Source organism: Prionailurus viverrinus, chromosome A3, assembly GCF_022837055.1.
Source record: "Prionailurus viverrinus isolate Anna chromosome A3, UM_Priviv_1.0, whole genome shotgun sequence".
NCBI lineage: Eukaryota > Metazoa > Chordata > Mammalia > Carnivora > Felidae > Prionailurus > Prionailurus viverrinus.
In genome coordinates this window covers 27,869,455-27,888,290 of record NC_062563.1, presented here as the reverse complement: position 1 = coordinate 27,888,290, position 18,836 = coordinate 27,869,455, and the positions used below count along the sequence as shown (strand labels likewise).

Sequence of the window (18,836 nt, the reverse complement as noted above, 5' to 3'; positions counted from 1 at the left end):
TGATCTCATAGTTGGTGAGTTCGAGCCCTGCTTCGGGCTCTGTGCTGACGGCTCGGAGCCTGGAGCCTGCTTCGGATTCTGTGTCTCCCTCGCTCTCTGCCCCTCCCCCACTCGTGCTCTGTCTCAGAAATAAATAAACATTAAAAAAAAATTTTTTTTTTTTTAAATCAACTACTCTTAGGCTTTTGGTGCTTTTAGGTGTGAGGATATTCCAGAGGCACTGGAGTGAGCTACAGTCACCATTAGTATTGCTGTGGGACAAATTACCCCACCACTTGGTGTCTTAAAACAACCATTTTCTTATGCTCACAGATTCTGTAATTCAGGTTTTGTAATAACGGGCACAGCAGGGAAGGCTTGTCTCTGCTTCCTGATGGCTGAGGCTTCAACTGGAAAGACTCGACAGCTGGGGCTAGAATCATACGAAGGCATCTTTACTCACATATCTGTCCCCTGGGCTGGGAGAACTGGAAGAACAGTACAACTCATCAGAAGCATCTCCATGTGGCCTGGGCTTCCTCTCAGCGTGGTAGTCTCCGGGCATTTGAACTTGCTCCATGGCAACTCTGAGCTCCAGGCAAGAGGGTTCCAGTGAACCGGGCAGAAGCTGCATCACCTTTTATGACCCAGCTTCAGAAGTCACAGGGGGGTCACTTCTGCCAAATTCAAGTGGTCAAAGCAGCCACAAGCCTGCCCAGACTCAAAGGGGAAAGGACATAGACCCCCCACCCCCACCCCTTGATAGGGAGAATGGAGGTCATGTTTGTAAACCACTGGAGCTATTAATACAGACTTAAGAGAATTAGAGACTCAGGGGCACCTGGGTGGCTCAGTCAGTTAAGCGTCCGACTTCACCTCAGGTCATGATCTCATGGTTCGTGGGTTCGAGCCCCATATGGGGCTCTCAGCTGTCAGCACAGAGCCTGCTTTGGATCCTGGATCCTCTGTCCCCCTTCCCCCCCCCCAACCCCGTTCTTTCTCTTTCTCTCTCAAAAATAAATAAACATTAAAAAAAGAAAAGAAAATTAGAGATTCAGGTCCAACTCTTGACCTGCTAGTCTCCTAGCCGGGCCATCTTGGGCAAATTGGTCAGTTCCTCGGAGCCCTGATGTCCTTTTCTGTAACATGATGGCAATTACAGCCCCCAGCTTCTACCATGGAGAAGATGAAATGAAACAATGTATCCGGCACAGAGGGCACCGTAGATCCTGGTGTTACAGACATCATTCCTGTTGAGACCCGGATGTGTTGATTATGTATTTGGCTGCATGTAACGGAAACCCAATAGACTAGCTTCACCAAATAGGAATTTTTTTTAACTTTTCAAGAGTTTAGGGACTAGTGTGGCTTCTCAAAGAAATCATCAAGGACTCAGGCCCTCTGGATTTCCATTCTGCCATTCTTAGCATGTGACTTTTGTCCTCATGGCACCACGTTGGCTGCTATAGCTCCAAACATTGCGTCTCCATTCCAGGCAGGAAGAGGCTGAAGGTTAAGGGGCAAACCTTCCTGGGAGACTCTGTCATTTCATTTGGGAAAATGGGTCTTTCCCTGGGGGCTTCTCTCTTTATCTCATTGGCCACGATGAGCCACATGGCCGTCCCTTGCTGCAAGGAAGGCTGAGAAAGGGAATGTTTATAACTAGACCCACTGCTGCCCAGGACAAATCGGGGTTCTGTTGATGGCAGCGGGGAGGGGCTGGATATTGTGTGTAGATAACAGTGTCTGCACGTCAATCTCAGAGAGCAACCTACAAATGGCTCTGCTGTGCCAGCATCACCACTGACCACGGAGGATAGACCAAAACACATCTTCATCATGGGGTCTCTTATTTAAGGCAGCTGAGACCCCCTAAGCTTGATCCGGGAAGCCTTTCCAGACTGCTCTAGGTCCCTGATCCTGTTCTTCTCTAAAATCTTATTGTCTGGGCTGAGCTAGTAAATCTGGAATGGGGGTGGGGGGGAGTATGATCTGATATCAGAGTTCTCCCGGGGCCACTCCCCCAGCCTGCACACACCCCTCCCCCACTATCTAGCTTGCAGAGGGGAAGAGAGATGCCCAAGGGCACAATCAGCAGCTGAGTTCAGGATGGGCCCCGGGGCCCCTGACACCTGGCCTTGAGGATTTCAGCAGGCCGCCTTGAATTTCCAAAAGACTCCTTCAATAGTGGTTTCATTGAGCATCCTCTTGCTCTTCTGCGGGATCTCGGTGACCGTCACCTGGCACAGGTGTTAGGGCCAACCTGAGCCCGGTAGGTGGCCTGGGAGGGCTGAACTATTGAGCACTGCCTTCAATGTCATGGTCTTTGAGCACCGCCCAACATTTCTTTGGAGGGATGGAGCTGAAGGAGGGCACGCATCGCTATCTCAGCTTCCCTTCGGTAATTGAGCAACTCCGTGCTGGCCCCAAACTTGCATCCCCTACTCAACAAAATCAGAGTACGGCAGCTAACAGGCCCTTTCTCCCTAGAGCAGAGTTCTGTAAGCATCTGAGCTTCAACTACCCCCAGAGTGGGGCTCTTCCCGCCTCATTCTCACCACAAGCAACTTATCAGACAATTCCTGTCCACTCCCTAAGCTGTGTGACCTCAGGCAAGTTACTTAACCTCTCTGTTCCTTAATCTACCCCTCTGTGAAATGGGACTATTAATAGTACTTAGTGGGTCGTGATCTCGCAGCCCGTGCTGGGCATGCTGGGCTCCACACTGGGCATGCTCAACTCCTGCTTAGGATTCTCTCTCTCCCTCTCTCTCTGCCCCCTCCCCCACTCACACACCTGGTGCTCTCTCTCTCAAGAAAAAAAAAAAGTACTTAACTCATGGGGCTGTTCTGAGGGTTAAATGAGAAAATGCACTCAAGTGCTTAGAAGAGCATGTAACAATCCCTCAATAATAATAAATTATTGTTATTATTATTATTATTTCCATTTTCATTGCACTTTCCCCTCATAGAAGTGCCACGAAACACATTTTTTTCTCCCAACATGTAACATTTCCAATGACGTTTTAGTGTCCCTCAGAGAGTAGGGCTCTGGGGAAATGCCTGGAAGTCCCCTTCTTAACCCAGCAGTGCCCGGTAACCAATGCCCTCACTACCACCTTGCTCCTATCAGACATGCTCTCAAGAAAGGGTAGGGTAATCATACCCACTCACACTAAGGTGGACATCACTGATAACAGCCTGGAGAAATGTCTATTGTCTCTATCAGGTAATTGATGTGGGGTGAGGGTTCGGGTTTGGGTGGGAGGGTCTGTGGTCACATAAGCCTAGAAAATGCAGATTGGATTGAAGCCCGATGCGTTGATTTGCTGCAGGATTTCTCAGAACCTTTAACATGTGGGAAGCGCTACAGTTCTCTAGAAGGGGGATGCCAAATGTAGCTTCCCAGACTTTTAAATCATGGAAAGCTGGGCACCTGCCAGAACACTAGCTTCCAGGAGTTCCCTCTTGAAAAACGACGGCCTGGAGGGTCCTTGAAGGAGTGAGCTCCAGGGGTGGAATCAAAGGCACCAGCCCCATGCCAGAGGAGCCACGTGACGGAGGTCAATGGCGCTTTCTCATTAGCCTGAACAGCGCGACAGAAGAAAACAAAACCTGGCATCTCTGTGGCTGGATGCTTACTTAGTACGTGCCGAGTACTGACCTGGGTCTTGGGGGAAATTGCTACCAAGCCACCTTCTGCTTGCCTCGCTTAACTGATCGTGTGACCTTGAGAAAGCACCTTGTAAAGATGAAATAATGGCAACAGTGCTCGTACAGCACATGTCGGGTGCCAGGACTGTCCCGCTTCCTCCTCACAGCCACGCTCTGCAGGCAGGCTCTATGACGATCCCTGTTTTACAGATGAGGAAACTGAGGCACAGAGACACCCGGTAAAATTTTCAAGACCATACAGCTGGTAAGTGGCAGAGGTAAACCCAACCCACCAGGCTCCCCAGTCTGCAAACTTAACCATCCGACACTGTGTTAACTCCAGAGATAACACCTACGGCAGACTTTGCTAGTTGTTACCCGATAGCTAGTCTTTTCTTCTCTGCTGATTAGAAACCCCACGTCCGGCCAAATGGGTGGCTGCCTGCAACGAAGACTACATTTCCCAGCCTCCTTTGCAGTTAACCTACGGGCAAATACAAGATCTGGTCAACGGGACAAACGCAGAAGTGAGGCTGTAACTCCCAGACAGGTGTCCCCAAAGGGTGGGGTGTGCCCTTCCTCCTTCCGCTTCTTTCTCCTTTTTTTCTGGTTGGAAAGCAGACAGAATGGCCCCTGCAGCCACTTGGGTCCATGAGACAACTTAGAGAGCGGAAGCCACATTCGACGGAGCAAAAAGATGGACAGAGCCTGGGTCCCTGACGCCATCTGCTTTAGCTGTGTAAGGTTGCATAACCAAAGACACTAAACTTAGGGACTCACAACACCGATAATTATTTATTGTCTCTGTCTTTGCCTTTCTGTATTAGCTTGGCTATTTTTCGCAGTTCCTTTAGCTCAGGAATCCAGGATCCACATCCAAGGAGGCTTACTCACACGGCTGGCAAATTGGTGTCGCCTGTAGGCTGGGGACCTTGGTCCCTCCCTACGTGGGCCTCTCCACAGGACAACTTGAGTGTCCTCATCACAGGGTGGCTGCTGTCCCCAGAGTGAGTGATTCAAGAGATCAAGGCAGAAGCTCAGTGCTTTCATCAGCTAGGCAGAAGGCACACACTATCACTTCTGCCAGATCCTTTGGTCACACAAGTCAGATGTGATTCAGTGCGGGAGCGTCTACACAAGGGGGCAAATACCAGGAGACTAGGATCACTGGGGGCTATCTTAGGGGCTGGATATACCACAGCACGGAACGCCAGACCTGCAAATGCCTTGAATATGAGAGAGAAATATATTCTTGTCTTGCCTGACTGAACTTAAGATGGCAAGTAATAGGGGCACCTGGGTGGCTCAGTTGGTTGAGCATCCAACTCTTGATTTCAGCTCAGTTCATGATCCCAGGGTCATGGGATCGAGCCTCATGTCAGGCTCCATACTGAGTGTGGAGCCTGCTTAAGATTCTCTCTCTCCCCCTCTGCCCAACTCATGCTCTTTCTCTCTCTCTCTCGAAAGAAAGAAAGAAAGAAAGAAAGAAGACACTGTCAAGAGAATGACAAGACAAGCCACAGACTGGGAGAAAATATTTGTAAAAGACACATCCCATAAAGGACTGTTATCCAAAATATACAAAGAATTCTTAAAATTCGACAATAAGAAAACAACCTGGTCTAAAAATGGGCCAAAGACCTTACTAGACACCTCACCAAAGAAGACATACAGATGGAAAATAAGCATATAAAAAAAATGCACTACATCGTATGTCTTCAGAAAAAAAAGACAATTAAAATGAGAAACCACTAAACACCTACTGGAAGAGCCAAAATCCAGAACATTGACAACACCAAATGCTGACAAGGATATGGAGCAGCAGAAACTCTCATGGGTTGGGGCGGAGTGCAACACTTTGGAAGACAGTTTGATGGTTTCTTATAAAACTAAACATACTTGGGGCGCCTGGGTGGCTCAGTCGGTTGAGCGTCCGACTTCGGCTCAGGTCACGATCTCGCAGTCTGTGAGTTCGAGCCCCCTGTCGGGCTCTGTGCTAACAGCTCGGAGCCTGGAGCCTGCTTCGGGTTCTGTGTCTCCCTCTCTCTCTGCTCCTCCCCTGCTCATGCTCTGTCTCTCTCTGTCTCTCAAAAATGAATAAACATTAAAAAAAGATTTATAAAACTAAACATACTCTTTTTTTAAATTTTTAAATGTTTATGTATTTTTTAAAATATAAATGTTGGCTTTATTTTTTTTTTTAAGTCTTTAACATTTATTTATTTTTGAGACAGAGAGAGACAGAGCATGAACGGGGGAGGGTCAGAGAGAGGGAGACACAGAATCCGAAACAGGCTCCAGGCTCTGAGCTGTCAGCACAGAGCCCGACGCGGGGCTTGAACTCATGGACCGCAAGATCATGACCTGAGCCGAAGTCGGCCGCTTAACCAACTGAGCCACCCAGGCACCCCAATGTTTATGTATTTTTGAGAGAGAGAGAGAGAGACGGAATGTGAACAGGGGAGGAGCAGAGGGATAGGGAGACAGAATCCGAAACAGGCTCCAGGCTCCGAGCCATCAGCACAGAGCCCGATGCGGGGCTCAAACCCACAAGCCGCGAGATCATGACCCGAGCCGAAGTCAGACGCTCAACCGACTGAGCCACCCAGGCGCCCCAAAACATACTCTTATCATACAATCCGGCCCCTTGGTAGTTACCCAAAGGAGTCGAAAACTCATGTTTAGACAAAAACCCGCACACAATGCTTATAGCGGCCTTATTCATAATTGCCAAACTTTGGAAAAACCAAGATGTCTTCCGTAGGTGGATGGGCAAGTAAGTTGTGATACATCCAGACCATGGAGTATTATTCAACGCTTAAAAAAATGCGTTATCAAGCCGTGAAAAGACGTGGAAGGAACATAAGTGGATATTTCTAAGTGAAAGAGTCAACCTGAAAAGGCTACGTACTGTATAATTCCCACTATGTGACATTCTGGAAAAGGCAACAGTACGGAGACAATCCAAGGATCAGTGGTTGCAGGGGAGGGGTGTAGACGAACAGGCAGGGTACCGAGGATTTTTAGGGCAGTGAAAATAGTCGGTATGATACCATAATGATGGTATGATGACAATATCATTATAAACATTTGTCCAAATCCACAGAATGTACAACACCAGGAGTGAATCCTAAGGTAAACTGCAGACTCCGAGTGACAATGAAGTGACAATGTAGATTCATCGATTGTAACAAACGTGCCACTCTGGTGAGTGGTGTTGATATTGGGGAGGCTATTCATGTGGTGGGGCAAGGGGAATATGGGAAGTCTCTGTACCTTCTCAATCCTGTTGTAAACCTAATACTGCTCTTTTTTTTTTTTCAAAAAAATTTTTTTAACGTTTATTTATTTTTGAGACAGAGAGAGACAGAGCACGAACAGGGGAGGGGCAGAGAGAGAGGGAGACACAGAATCTGAAACAGGCTCCAGGCTCTGAGCCGTCAGCACAGAGCCCGACGCGGGGCTCGAACTCACGGACCGTGAGATCATGACCTGAGCCGAAGTTGGACGCTTAACCGACCGAGCCACCCAGGCGCCCCTGCTCTTTAAAAAAAAGAAGAAGAAGAAGAAGAAGAAGAAGAAGAAGAAGAAGAAGAAGTCTTTAAGGGGCGCCTGGGTGGCTCGGTCGGTTGAGTGTCCGACTTCGGCTCAGGTCATGATCTCGCGGTGAGTTCGAGCCCCACGTCGGGCTCTGCGCTGACCGCTCGGAGCCCGGAGACCGCTTCGGATGCCGGGTCTGCCTCTCTCTCTGCCCCTCCCCCACGCGTGCTTGGCCTCTGTCTCAAAACTAAAAATAAAATATTAAACATCTTTAAGAAAATGAAGTCTTTGAAAATAGATATGTTAGAGCACGTGTCCTGTGCAGGGAAGGAAAGGAGAATGAGGAATCAGAGACAACAGGAGAGAAATCAAAAGACAGTGTGATCAGCATACCAGACTTGCACCAGGTAGAGGAGGAACAGCAAAGCGGGCTTCACCGAGGAGCTGCACTGAACTTTGGCAGAGGAGTAGGGTTGTTGGTAAGATGGAAGGGTTGAGCGCTCCAGGCAGGGAGAAGAGCTGGGGCAAAGGCAGAGCTGGCCTCAGAGAAACTCTGAGTGTTTCAGGGGGATCGAAGCCCAAGGTACCCTGGCCAGGAAGGCAGGGGGCCCGCTGCTGCCTCTCAACCCGTAGGACCCTCCTCCTCTTACCCGAGGGGCTCCTACTCAGCCCTTCAGCCTCTGTGCTGCCAGAGAGGCCATATGGCCGGGGAAGGGGTCTGACTGAACTGAGCTCCCCTACGGCCCACTGTGTGACCTCAGGCAGGTCACTTTCCACTCTCGGAACGTCAGTTTCTTCATCTGTAAGTTGGGAATAATAATGACACCTACCTTGGAAGTTTGTGATCCAGAGGAAGTGAGATGAGCCAAACACAATGTCCTTGCCCCATGACACTTACATTCCGGTGGAAAGAGACAAATAAATGTGCAGTATGTTCACTGCTGTGTTTCCCAAGAGCCGGAACTATGCCTGGCACATAGTAGGTGCTCAATTAATATGTGCAGATGAATGAATGAAAGCGGTAACAAATGCTATGGAGAGAAGGAGATCAGGATAAGGTGGAGAGGGAGAGCCACAGGGATGTTGGAGGGGGTAGGAGCGGTGAGGGGCGGTGGGGGAGGGGGAGCCCTCCCTTAGGAGGTGAAATTTAAGTGAAGACTTGGAAGGAAGTGAGGGATTAAGCTATGGGGATATCCAGGGGTGGGGCATACCAGGCAGAGGTGGGCTCCACAGGTGGTGAGGAGGCCAGTATGGCTGGAGCAGGGGACCAGGAGACAGAGGACAGAGGATGGGAGGAGCTGAGCCCCTTCTGTGTGTGAGCTGAGAATGTGGCAAGGGCCCCATCGCTGCTCCCAGGGGCGAGGCTGAGAACAGAGTCAAAGCTGCAGGTCCTGGGTTGCTCCTCTATCTGGGACCGTCCCCCAGGCCCCCAACAACCTCAGCACAACGTCCTCTCCCGTGTTGAGTGCTCGACATGTGCCAGGCCCCGGCTTTACTGGCATGAACTCACGGAACCATTACCAGCCCTCGGAATGGGTGCTATTATTATCCCCAGTGTCCAGAGCAGGAAACTGGAGACTCCAAGAGGCAGCTACCCTCGAGCAGGCCCCGGGGTTCTTTGATGCTGGAGCCCAGCTTGCGCCTACCACATTGTCCTGGAATTCTTTGTTTACAGCTCGCCTTCCCCTCTTGGCTGCAGAAGGCCCAGCTCAGTCTCATTCATGGTTTTATTTTACTCCCAGGGTCCCTTGTGTCAAAACCTGCCTGCGGAGCGAGTGAATGAATGAGCCTACCAAGTAAGCCCTCCCCGGCTTCCGGGCCCGGTTCATGCCCCCGGTTGGCTTCTCCAACCAGGAGCTGCAATGGGGAGGGGGCTGGACAGAGGAATTTCAAGCTGCCTGAGGACTGAGAGCAGAAGAGAGGGGGAGCAGGGGGAGAAAGTGAAAGTGAAGGGAGCCGGGAGCCCCTGTGAGGAGGCGCAGACAGGGAAGGAAATCTCCCGGTAATAACTCATCGGCTCAGGAAGCAGCAGCCTGGCCTGGGGCTGCGTGTGGGACTGGCCCTGTGGGGAGGGGGCCGCACAGGCTCCTTCTCCTCCTCCCCAAAGCCCAGCCTGGCTGGGGTCACGGTCAAATGAGGAGGGGTGGAGGAGCCAGGTGTGAGAACAGAGCTTCCCCTGACATGGGGGGCGGGGGGGGGGGGAGAGGAGGGGGGGAATTTGAGGACTTCAGGGGCAGCTCTTCCAGCAGCCAAGGGAAACCCTCGAGCTCCCCTCCCCCATTCTGGCCTGGGTGGGGGAAGCCAGGAAAGCACAGTGTGGCAGAGCTGGGAGGCATCGCCCAGAAAGGAAAACAAGCCCAAAGGCACCTAGGAACCTTTCGTCTTCACTCCCTGTGCCCTGTCCACCACACAGATGCGTTAGGGTTGAAGAAGAAGTTATTTTCAAGGCCAAGCAATACTGGTTGGGCAGGTCCCCAGGATGGAGCTGGGCAGGGGGTACGACATGGGGACCCCACCCGCCATCAACAGTAATTCTTCCCAGGGCCCCAGAGAAGAAGAATGTGTCAGGCTGAACAATCTAGGTTTCCCGGGAGGAAGGAAGGCAATGAGAGAAGACAGTAGTGCCTCCCCCCGCCCCACCATGTGTGTGGTGGCATTCCAAAGAGGGAGGGGGGCATGGGTGTGGAGCCAGGGTGGGATTGTGGGGAGTGTAGGAAAGCAATTTGCATTTTAAAAAGTTTTTTTTTTTATGTTTTACTTTAGTTTTGGGGGGGGAGGGGCAGAGAGGGAGAGACGCAGAATGCGAAGACAGGCTCTGAGCTGTCAGCACAGAGCCCGATGTGGGGCTCGAACCCACTGGCCGCGAGATCATGACCTGAGCTGAAGTTGGCCGCTTAACCAACTTAGCCACCCAGGCGCCCTGGAAAGCAATTTGCATTTTATTGGGGGGGGGCGGTTAGCAGGACAGGGGTGATAGTGAAGTCACAGGCTGGGGCTAATGGCTCCACTCACTTCTTGTTAAGACTGAAGGCCAGAGCTCTCTCATCTGTAAATCGAGGTCGGGGGTACCCCCCACAACTTCAGCAAGGAGCAGTAAAGATCAGTAAAGTACTCAGCACAGTGGGTGGCACACAGTAGGACGTCAACCAAAATGTCAATTCCATGAGGGCAGAGTTGGTCACCTCTCTCTTCTCAGACCTAAAACCATTCCTGACATAGCAGGGATCCAAGAAATACTTGTTGAATGAATAAATGAATGAATGAATAAATGAAAATGAATGAATGAAGCTACTGGCGTTTGTGTGTGTTGTTTTTGTTTCGCCTTTTTTTCTTTTAAGTTTGCTGTTAAGGATGTGACACTGTGGAATCCTTAGTTGGAAAGATTCCAGTGTTTCTCTACGTGTTCTTCGTGGACACCACCCTAATGCAGATTCCTGGGTCCCATTCCAGACCTGCTGAATCAGAACGGGGGGGACCCAGGGATCTGTCCTGTCAACAGCCCCCCTTCCCCAAGTCTTACACAAACGAAAGTTGCCGAACCGCAGTATTAGAATGTGCAGGCGGGAAAACCCCAGGCTAGTTTCTCTGCAATCCTCTTTCGGAACGAGGAAACTGAAGCCAAGAGAGTCCCCCTGCGGGTCTAGACCGCGGATAAAGGGTCCAGACCTGGGCACACCCACCCCAAACCCCCAGACCCCCCAGCCCCTCGCCCCGCTAGCCGGCGGGGACTGAAGCCTTCAGGGCGGGTCACTTAGCTCGCGGGCTGCTTTCAACCTGGGGAACCGGGGGCGCGGGCGCTTCGCCATTGGCCGGGGCGCGGCGGGCGCCTCCCCATTGGCCAGGGCGGTGGCCTCCGCCCCCGCCGGGGCGGCCTCGTGATTGGCCCCTCCCCGGCTATAAGGCGGGGGCCGGCGGGGCCGTGGGAGCGCGCGGCAGCGCACGGCGGGGCGCGGCAGACGCTGGGACGCGGCGCACGGAGGGACGCGGCCGGGCGCCCATGGCGTTCGCGCTGCTGCGCCCCGTCGGCGCGCACGTGCTGTACCCGGACGTGCGGCTGCTGAGCGAGGACGAGGAGAACCGCAGCGAGAGCGACGCGTCCGACCAGTCGTTCGGCTGCTGCGAGGGCCTGGAGGCGGCGCGGCGCGGCCCGGGCCCCGGGGGCGGGCGGCGGGCGGGCGGCGGCGCGGGCCCCGTGGTGGTGGTGCGACAGCGGCAGGCGGCCAACGCGCGGGAGCGGGACCGCACGCAGAGCGTGAACACGGCCTTCACGGCGCTGCGCACGCTCATCCCCACCGAGCCGGTGGACCGCAAGCTGTCCAAGATCGAGACGCTGCGCCTGGCGTCCAGCTACATCGCGCACCTGGCCAACGTGCTGCTGCTGGGGGACGCGGCCGACGACGGGCAGCCGTGCTTCCGGGCGGCCGGCAGTGCAAAGAGCGCGGTCCCCGCTGCCCCCGACGGCGGCCGCCAGCCGCGCTCCATCTGCACCTTCTGCCTCAGCAACCAGCGCAAAGGGGTGAGTGCGCGGAGCCCCAGGACTGTGGCCGCGGGGCAGGGGTTGGCGGGGGGGACGGGGCCTCCTAGGGAGCAGAAGAGGAGCAGGGACCCCAGTTGAAGAGAGGGGGAAGCGACAGGAAATTCGTCGGGGGGCTGGGGGGGGGGGGGTGCTGCGTTCCAAGCCCAGGGTTTGGTGTGGATGGAACAGAACCGCTCGCTCAAAGTCCCCCAGACACAAGTGGTGCAGGAAAGCCCAGAGCTCGGGCATTTCTTTGAGAGCGGACATTGGTCATTGAGAGACACCCCTTTCCCTGAAGGTGTGCTGGGGAAAGAGCGTGAGGAAATGGTCACAAAGGACATCATTTATCGGGCTCTTTCTGTGTGCGAGGTGCGTTCCTCGTCCCCTTTCACCTTCCCAAGAACTCAGCCAGGCAGGTAGTTATTCTGGCCATTTTATTCCTGATGAAGCTCCGAGGCTGGGGGGGTGTGATCCCATGCCCACAGTTACTCACCTGGGAAACCGGGATGCAGGCTCTGTTGCTCGATGCGTGCCTGTTGCCCCGAACTACCCTTCCCAGTAAAGTAGTGGTCCCGCATCCTAAGATTTGACCTGAGGGCAGGAGACTGAGAAGCAAAAGGGACGCATACCCCCAGCTAAAACTCTGACGTAGCCAGCGATGAGCAGGAGTGAAGACAGGGGTCTCCTGAGGGCACCCCAGCCCCAAACGGGATGGAGTGTGGGGCAGAGTCATTGTTGAGTCCGCTAGACAGAGGTGGAGTTAGGATCTCGTGGTGCGTCCCACGCGCGCTGACAAGGATGAGAGCCAGCCTGGGAGCGGGCGAGGGGGGCTGGGTAGCGGCACAGGTTGCCTGGGGGCTCTCCTGGTTGAAAGCTGGTTCTCCTGCCTGGGCCCCAAGGAGCCCGCTTCATCCCTCATCTTTCCTTCTCGGTCCTGGAGACTGGGAGAGCCCCTGAGGGGCCCACAGCCTTTTGGAAAGTGAAAGGCCACGAGGGATTGGAGCCAGGCCTCTGAGACCCCCATTCTTCGGTTCTTAACAGCTGCTCTGGGTCCCCCGCTTCACTCTGTTCTGGGGAAGCCTCTGGGTCCTGGCCTCAGACCACCCTCGTCTGACTCATCAGACTCCCAGTCTGGCCGCTCACCCCCATGGCTGCTTCAAATTCCCTGAGTCAGTTTTCTTAGGCTCTGGTTTGTACCCTGCCGCTCCCAGCCGTGGGCCCTGGTCAGCGTTCCAGGCTGGGAAGGGAAGCCAGGTGGGCCTCAGGCCTCCAGATGTGAAGGGCTGGCTGGGCCCACGGTGATGCGCTTCGCCTGTTCATTCAGTTCATCCAACCTTATCTACCCAACAGTCGCCTTTTGGTGGCCCTGAGAACATTCCCAGAGAAGCAGGTCGTGGGTCCCCACCCATCACAGTCAGGATCTCCCAGTGCAGGGGCAGGGCCAGACCAAGGGCACGGAGACAGGGACGCTGCACTCTCCTGGTGGGGAGGCGGAGCACCAAGGGACTGTCAGAGCCCAGAAGGTGCCCCCAGCCAGGGGCTGAACTCCTGACAGATGCTTGGGAACAGAGACAAGGCTGGTGAGGGGGTAAGGAAAGGTGTTCTAGGGACAGGGCACTTCGAGAGTTGGCATCAGGATGCGTGACGTAGAGAAGGAAAGGGGCAGAGCACAGAGGGGAGGCAGCCTTGTTGGGCACTGATTTCCTGTGCTAAGCACTCTTCACATATTGTGGTTAAAGCCCCTCAGTGGCAGTGGGGGAGGGAGGGGCTCTGGTTATCCCCACCTGCCTACCAATGCTGTCACTGGTTCGGAGACGCCGTCCGTGATGAGGTGAGGGTTCGGATTCAGGCCTGCCGGATTGGGAAGTGAGAAAGGTTAGTCGGGGTGGGGGACTGTAAGGGCAGGCCTCAGGGGAGAGGGTGTGCCTACCATATGCCCCAACACCAACAGCAGGTGGGGGAGTTCTTTCTGCTGGTTTCCACCTATCCCATGGATCCCAGGGACGCTGCCCGGGTCTGCCTGTTTCCCTGCGATCTGTCTACAGGACCAAGAACCTAGCCAAATTTGGCTGCAGAAGCCAGGCTCATCCCTACAGGCTCCTCTGGGATTAGGCGAGAGGGGCGATCCTGGCCAGCTCTGGCCCCTCGAAGGCTCCACTGAAAGAAAGCTGGCTGTCTTGTGGGGCCACTGCAGGGGCTCCCTTCTGAGCTTTGAGGGCCAGACAGCTCCAAGACCCAGAGTCTGCCACTCTCCTCTGAGCCCCTCCCTCCCACATGGCTGAGGTGGGGGTCACCGTGGACCACCCTGTTCTCTGGAGCATCTTTCTGTTTAAGGAGGGGTTTGGTGTGGCCCTCTGTGATGGAAATAGCAAGTAGGAGATGGGAGTGGGGTTCTTGTCTCTCCCATTTTCCCTTCTGTCACCTGGGGGTGGAGCTGGATAATATCGTCTTGGAAGGCGCTCCCCAGTTGGCATAAGCAGCTCGGGAGCTGACGTAGCCCTGCGGGTGGTGGGGCAGGGGGTACCGTTACCAGGTGATGCTGATAATGATACTTGTGAACATCTACTTAAAAAAAATTTTTTTTAATGTTTATTTTTTGAGAGAGAGCACGAGCAGGGGAGGGGCAGAAAGAGAGGGAGACACAGAATCCCAAGCAGGCTCCGGGCTCTGAGCGGTCAGCACAGAGCCCGACGCGGGACTTGAACTTGTGAACCGCGAGATCACGATCTGAGCGGGAGTCAAGCGCTTACCGGGCTGAGCCAGCCAGGCGCCCCACTTGTGAACACCTATTAAACACTTGGGGTGTGCGTGATGCTGTGCTCAGGGCTTCACCTATAAATACGTATAATCAGTCCTCACAGCACCTCCACGTTTCATGTGGGGAAACAGGCTCAGTGAGGTGAAGACACCTGCCTGAGGTCTGACAGGTAGCTCGAGGCAGAGCGGGGGGGTGACGCTCAGATCTGTTTCACTCCAGCCCAGCTCCTAACCACCGGGCTTCCCAGAGCCCTGGGCGCTGAGTTCCTAGGGGACAGAGAAGCTGGGGCCTAGTCAGGGCCCTTCTAAGTGCTTTTGGCACTTTGCAAGTCTCCTTCACAGCTGCATTTGCATGACGCTGCATCCTGGGGCGGCAGTAGAATCACTGTGTCCCCACGTCATAGACAAGACACTGAAGTTCAGGGAGAGGAAGGGTCCCAGCGTTATCATGAGACCAGGGTCTCCTCATGCCTGCCAGACTTGGGGTAGAGGAGTCCCGCCCCTTCCCCCCCCCGCCCCCAAAATAAACCCCCTCTGCCCATCCCGAGGAAATAGAGTGAAAGAGTGAGAGGCCAGTGTTTTTACCCCCCAGCACGCTACACCCTCTTCCTCCCCACTCCTGTCCCCCTTTCTCAGCCACTCCTGCCAGATTTGTGTGAGAAGCCTAAGCCCCAGGCTCTGCTGGGACGGTGGCCTCAGCCCTCAAAATAGCCCTGCCTGTGAATGAACATGTTGTCCCCGGGCCCGGAGAGCCTCGAGGGAGGCTGGGCTCACATCTGGATGGATCTGCCCCAACCTGGGCCCAGGGGCGGAGGGGACAGGGGGCAGAGCTCCCAGATGGTCGGCTGTTTCTCTAGACGGCTGAGAAAGATGCCTGTCCTGCCATCTCCTCGCCAGGCTTGGTGGGGTGAGCGTTTGCAGTGGGATTTCAGATACCACCGTGTCCTGGAAACAGAACTGACTGTCGGACAACGTGGATTTCTAGCCCAGCTTTTTTACCAACTGGCTGGGTGCCTCTGGGCCAGGCATTCCACGGCGGGAGCCTCAACAGAGGGGTTGCTCTAATGCCCATGACCTCACTGACTTAGAGTGAGGATGAAACCCACGTGTCAGACCTCACATTACCGGGTAGGGACAACCCCTGCAGGGTGAGGGACAGGTGGCTTCGGGGGCTGCCATCATTTGCCCATCTTCCAGTGGGCACCACTGATTCAAGCAGCATTCGTCGGTGCCTGCTCCACACCAGGCTCAGGGCTACAGAGCGAAGGACTTTTCCCTACGACCCCCTGAGCCCGCAGCCTGATGGGGAACAAAAAGAGACCCCGCCGTCCCCTTCTGAGTTTTATCCTGGTAGAATGTCCCCAGAAGTGCCGGGTAGTGGCAGGAAGAGAAGCCCTCCCAGGCAGACAGGACCAGAGAGCACGTTCCTGGTGGAGAGAACACCTTAGGGAGGCCAGAAATCCACAGTCTACTTCTGAAGGTTGATGAGTAAGCCACTGGGCGGACGATGGGGCAGTGGGGAGGATCCACTGTGAGGTTTGTTTGTAAATGTAAAATATTATGATTTAAAATGTATTGGATTAAAAAAAGAAGAAGAAAAACAACAAATTACATGGCGAAGAAATGAAAAAGGTAAAATGTGGGGCGCCTGGGTGGCTCAGTCAGTTGGGTGTCCGACTTTGGCTCAGGTCGTGATCTCGCAGTGCGTGAGTTCGAGCCCCGCGTCAGGCCCTGTGCTGACAGCTCAGAGCCTGGAGCCTGCTTCAGATTCTGTGTCTCCCTCTCTCTCTGCCCCTCCCCTGCTCATGCTCCATTTCTCTCTGTCTCAAAAATAAATGAAAACATTAAAAAAAAAAAAAAAAAGGTAAAACGTTACATAGCATTAAAAAAAGAAAAAAAGCCTCCCTCCCATCCATCTTGCCTCCTCCTCATGAAATTCCTCTCCTCTGAGGAAACCCATTAGCAATTTCCCTTATGCCCTTCTCTCCAGAAATCTCAGGACACAGGAACATCCACTCGGTTCTTGCCTTTGTCCTTGAATGATGTTATCTCTCCAATATTCCCTACCAGTCCTGAAGAGTCTCTTCTGCCTTCTGCTGTGGAGAAGTTTATTGTGCGGCTGTGATTTATTTACGAGGTCCCCTAGTGCTGGACACAGAGGTTAGTTCCAGCGTTCATGGTGACCTGATCGAACTTCTTTCCTCCTGCAGGGTGGCCGTCGTGACCTGGGGGGCAGCTGCTTGAAGGTGAGGGGGGTAGCCCCCCTCCGAGTGCCACGGAGATGAGCCTAGACCCCTATGGCAGCTATTCCACGCAGGACCCCGGAGAAGGAGGCCAGAGGGCAGCCACTGGTTGAACAGGGGAGAAGACCCCAGGAGCCCAACCCAAACCTCTTTCGTGTTGGGACCTGAGGACCACGGTCTGGGCCCATGACCCTGTGGGCAGGCTCCCTGGGACAGCTCCACCACACCCCAGAGAGCCATGAGGACCCGTGCAGCCAGTCCCAGCCCTAGCTGGTCAGAGACAAGGCAGAACTTTTGGAAAAACAAAGACTGTTGGTGACAGAGGATGTGTGCATATCTGTGAATGAGTGTGTGTGTGTGTGTGTGTGTGTGTGTGCATGTGTGTGTGTGAGAGAGAGAGAGAGAGAGAATTGGTGGGTTTAAAATAAAAAAGTATTTTTAAATAAAAGATATTCCCATCTGAAGAATGGGGGAGGGGGACTCCCGGCAGAGGTCGGAGGTGGCCTCTCTCCTAGACCCTTGACAGAGGCCCAGATGCCGCAGGTGCTCCCCTGTGCCCTGGAGGGTGTGGGGCCGGGGGACATCAGGAGGACCCCTCTCCGGAAGTCAAAATGACTAAACTTTCCCCACAGTCTTCGTGAACAGTCGCTAGCTGTCTGACGTGGTTGGCAAGAAATGTTAAATGTATTTATTTTTGAATAAGGGATGTATTTATTCACAAGGTTCACAAGTCAAAAGGTACAAGAGGAAACATGGTAAAGTTCCCCTCCCTCGTGTCCCCCAGCCACTAGTTCCCCCGCTGCGGGCAGCCTTGGCCACCAGATTTTGTGATGTCCCATTCCCTATGAATAACCAAGCAAATGCAGAAAAAATATATATGTATGTATATACTTTCTTCCACTCTTTACCCAAACAGTAGCATGTTGTCCTTGCTTTCAGCTCCTTTGCACTCTGTTTCCTGATCTACGTTGGCTGTCATCCCAAGTCAGCACACAAAGGTAAAGGGTAGCCTCCTTCCTTTAGTAGCTACTTAACTCCACTCGAATGTGCTAGACTGTAACCCGTCCCTTGTCCGTGTCTTCACAGACAGGGAGCATGTGCTAAGGGGGAGATATCCTTACCCCTGTTTTAGCTGAGATGATTTGGGGGGCCAGTGACACCCAAAGGCATGTGACAGGATGGTGATGTGAGGTCCGTCCACCCCTAAAGCCTTCCCCTGGCCTGGAGATGCCCCACTGGAGGGTCAGCCCCCAGGTCCCGGTCGTGCCCCAGCGGGCCCCGCGTGGTGAAGGCTGCTGTTGCCCCATTTCGCGGATTCAGCCGAGATGGTGATGGAGGCAGCGGGTCAGTAGAACCAGGTGCGCTTGGCTCTTGGGCTGGGACTGTCCCTGTGAGGCCAGGATCAGAGAGGCTCAGGAGGCTGGAGGGAGGGAAAGGCAGAGAGAGAGAGAGAGGGGGGGGGGGGGGCCAGGTGAGGCGAAGGGCCAGGCAGCCACCCTTCCTTTCCTCAGGGTACACTTATGCCTGTTTTTTGAAGTATTTAACAAGCACTTGTAATTAGCGGTTACTGACTGAAGCCTGGCCAGTCTAGGCTCCTATCCACTGGGCCCTGCCACCCACCGCACTTGACCTTTTGATGGGGCCTGACGTGGGGCTGCCGTTTTGCAGATCCACGGGTTCCTGGGCGCCCTCTCCGTGCTGGGCGCTGAGCCACGCCCACCCTGCCTGCCTCGCCGATGGAAACGGAGGCCCCAGGAGAACGAGGGGGTCAGTCCAGGTTGGAGTGGCTGTAAAAGCACCTCATGTAACCTCTTTGGTGTGGGAAGTGGAGGAAGGAGGGCCCTAAGGGGCTGCGGTCCCGCCTGGGGGAGCTTCCCAAGCACCCTCGCTCCATTCCCCCCATTTCCCTGGTGTTTCAGGACACTGCTCTTGCCTATCCTGTCCCGGTGCGGTCCTGCTTCCCAGTTGGGGAGCTAATTAGGAAAGCACATTGCATTCCCCGTGTCTGCCCAGGGCCCGGGCCAGGCAGCCCCTGGCAAAGCCATAGGAAAAGGACTGTGACTTTGTCAATGGCAGGAAACCTGGGAGTGGGGACAAAGCAGACACTTGGGTGCTCTGGGCTGTGGAGGCTCACTTCTGCCACCAGGT

At 54.1% G+C, this 18,836-nt stretch overlaps 1 protein-coding gene across 2 annotated transcripts; it reads left to right on the top strand.

Annotated features, from left to right (window-relative positions):
• The first annotated feature begins 11,093 nt into the window (after positions 1–11,093).
• TCF15 (transcription factor 15) lies at positions 11,094–18,436 on the top strand. 2 transcript variants are annotated; one of them, XR_007150993.1, is made up of 3 exons: positions 11,094–11,688; positions 16,656–17,686; positions 18,357–18,436. XR_007150993.1 is itself a non-coding variant. In XM_047853225.1 (2 exons), the coding sequence occupies exons 1-2, from the start codon at positions 11,170–11,172 to the stop codon at positions 16,728–16,730; spliced, it is 594 nt and encodes a 197-aa protein (XP_047709181.1). In that variant the 5' UTR covers positions 11,094–11,169; the 3' UTR covers positions 16,731–17,898. The 2 variants fall into 2 exon arrangements, 1 of the variants encoding a protein (XP_047709181.1); XM_047853225.1 differs by lacking the exon at positions 18,357–18,436 and having other exon boundaries at positions 16,656–17,898.
• The last annotated feature ends 400 nt before the right edge of the window (positions 18,437–18,836 follow it).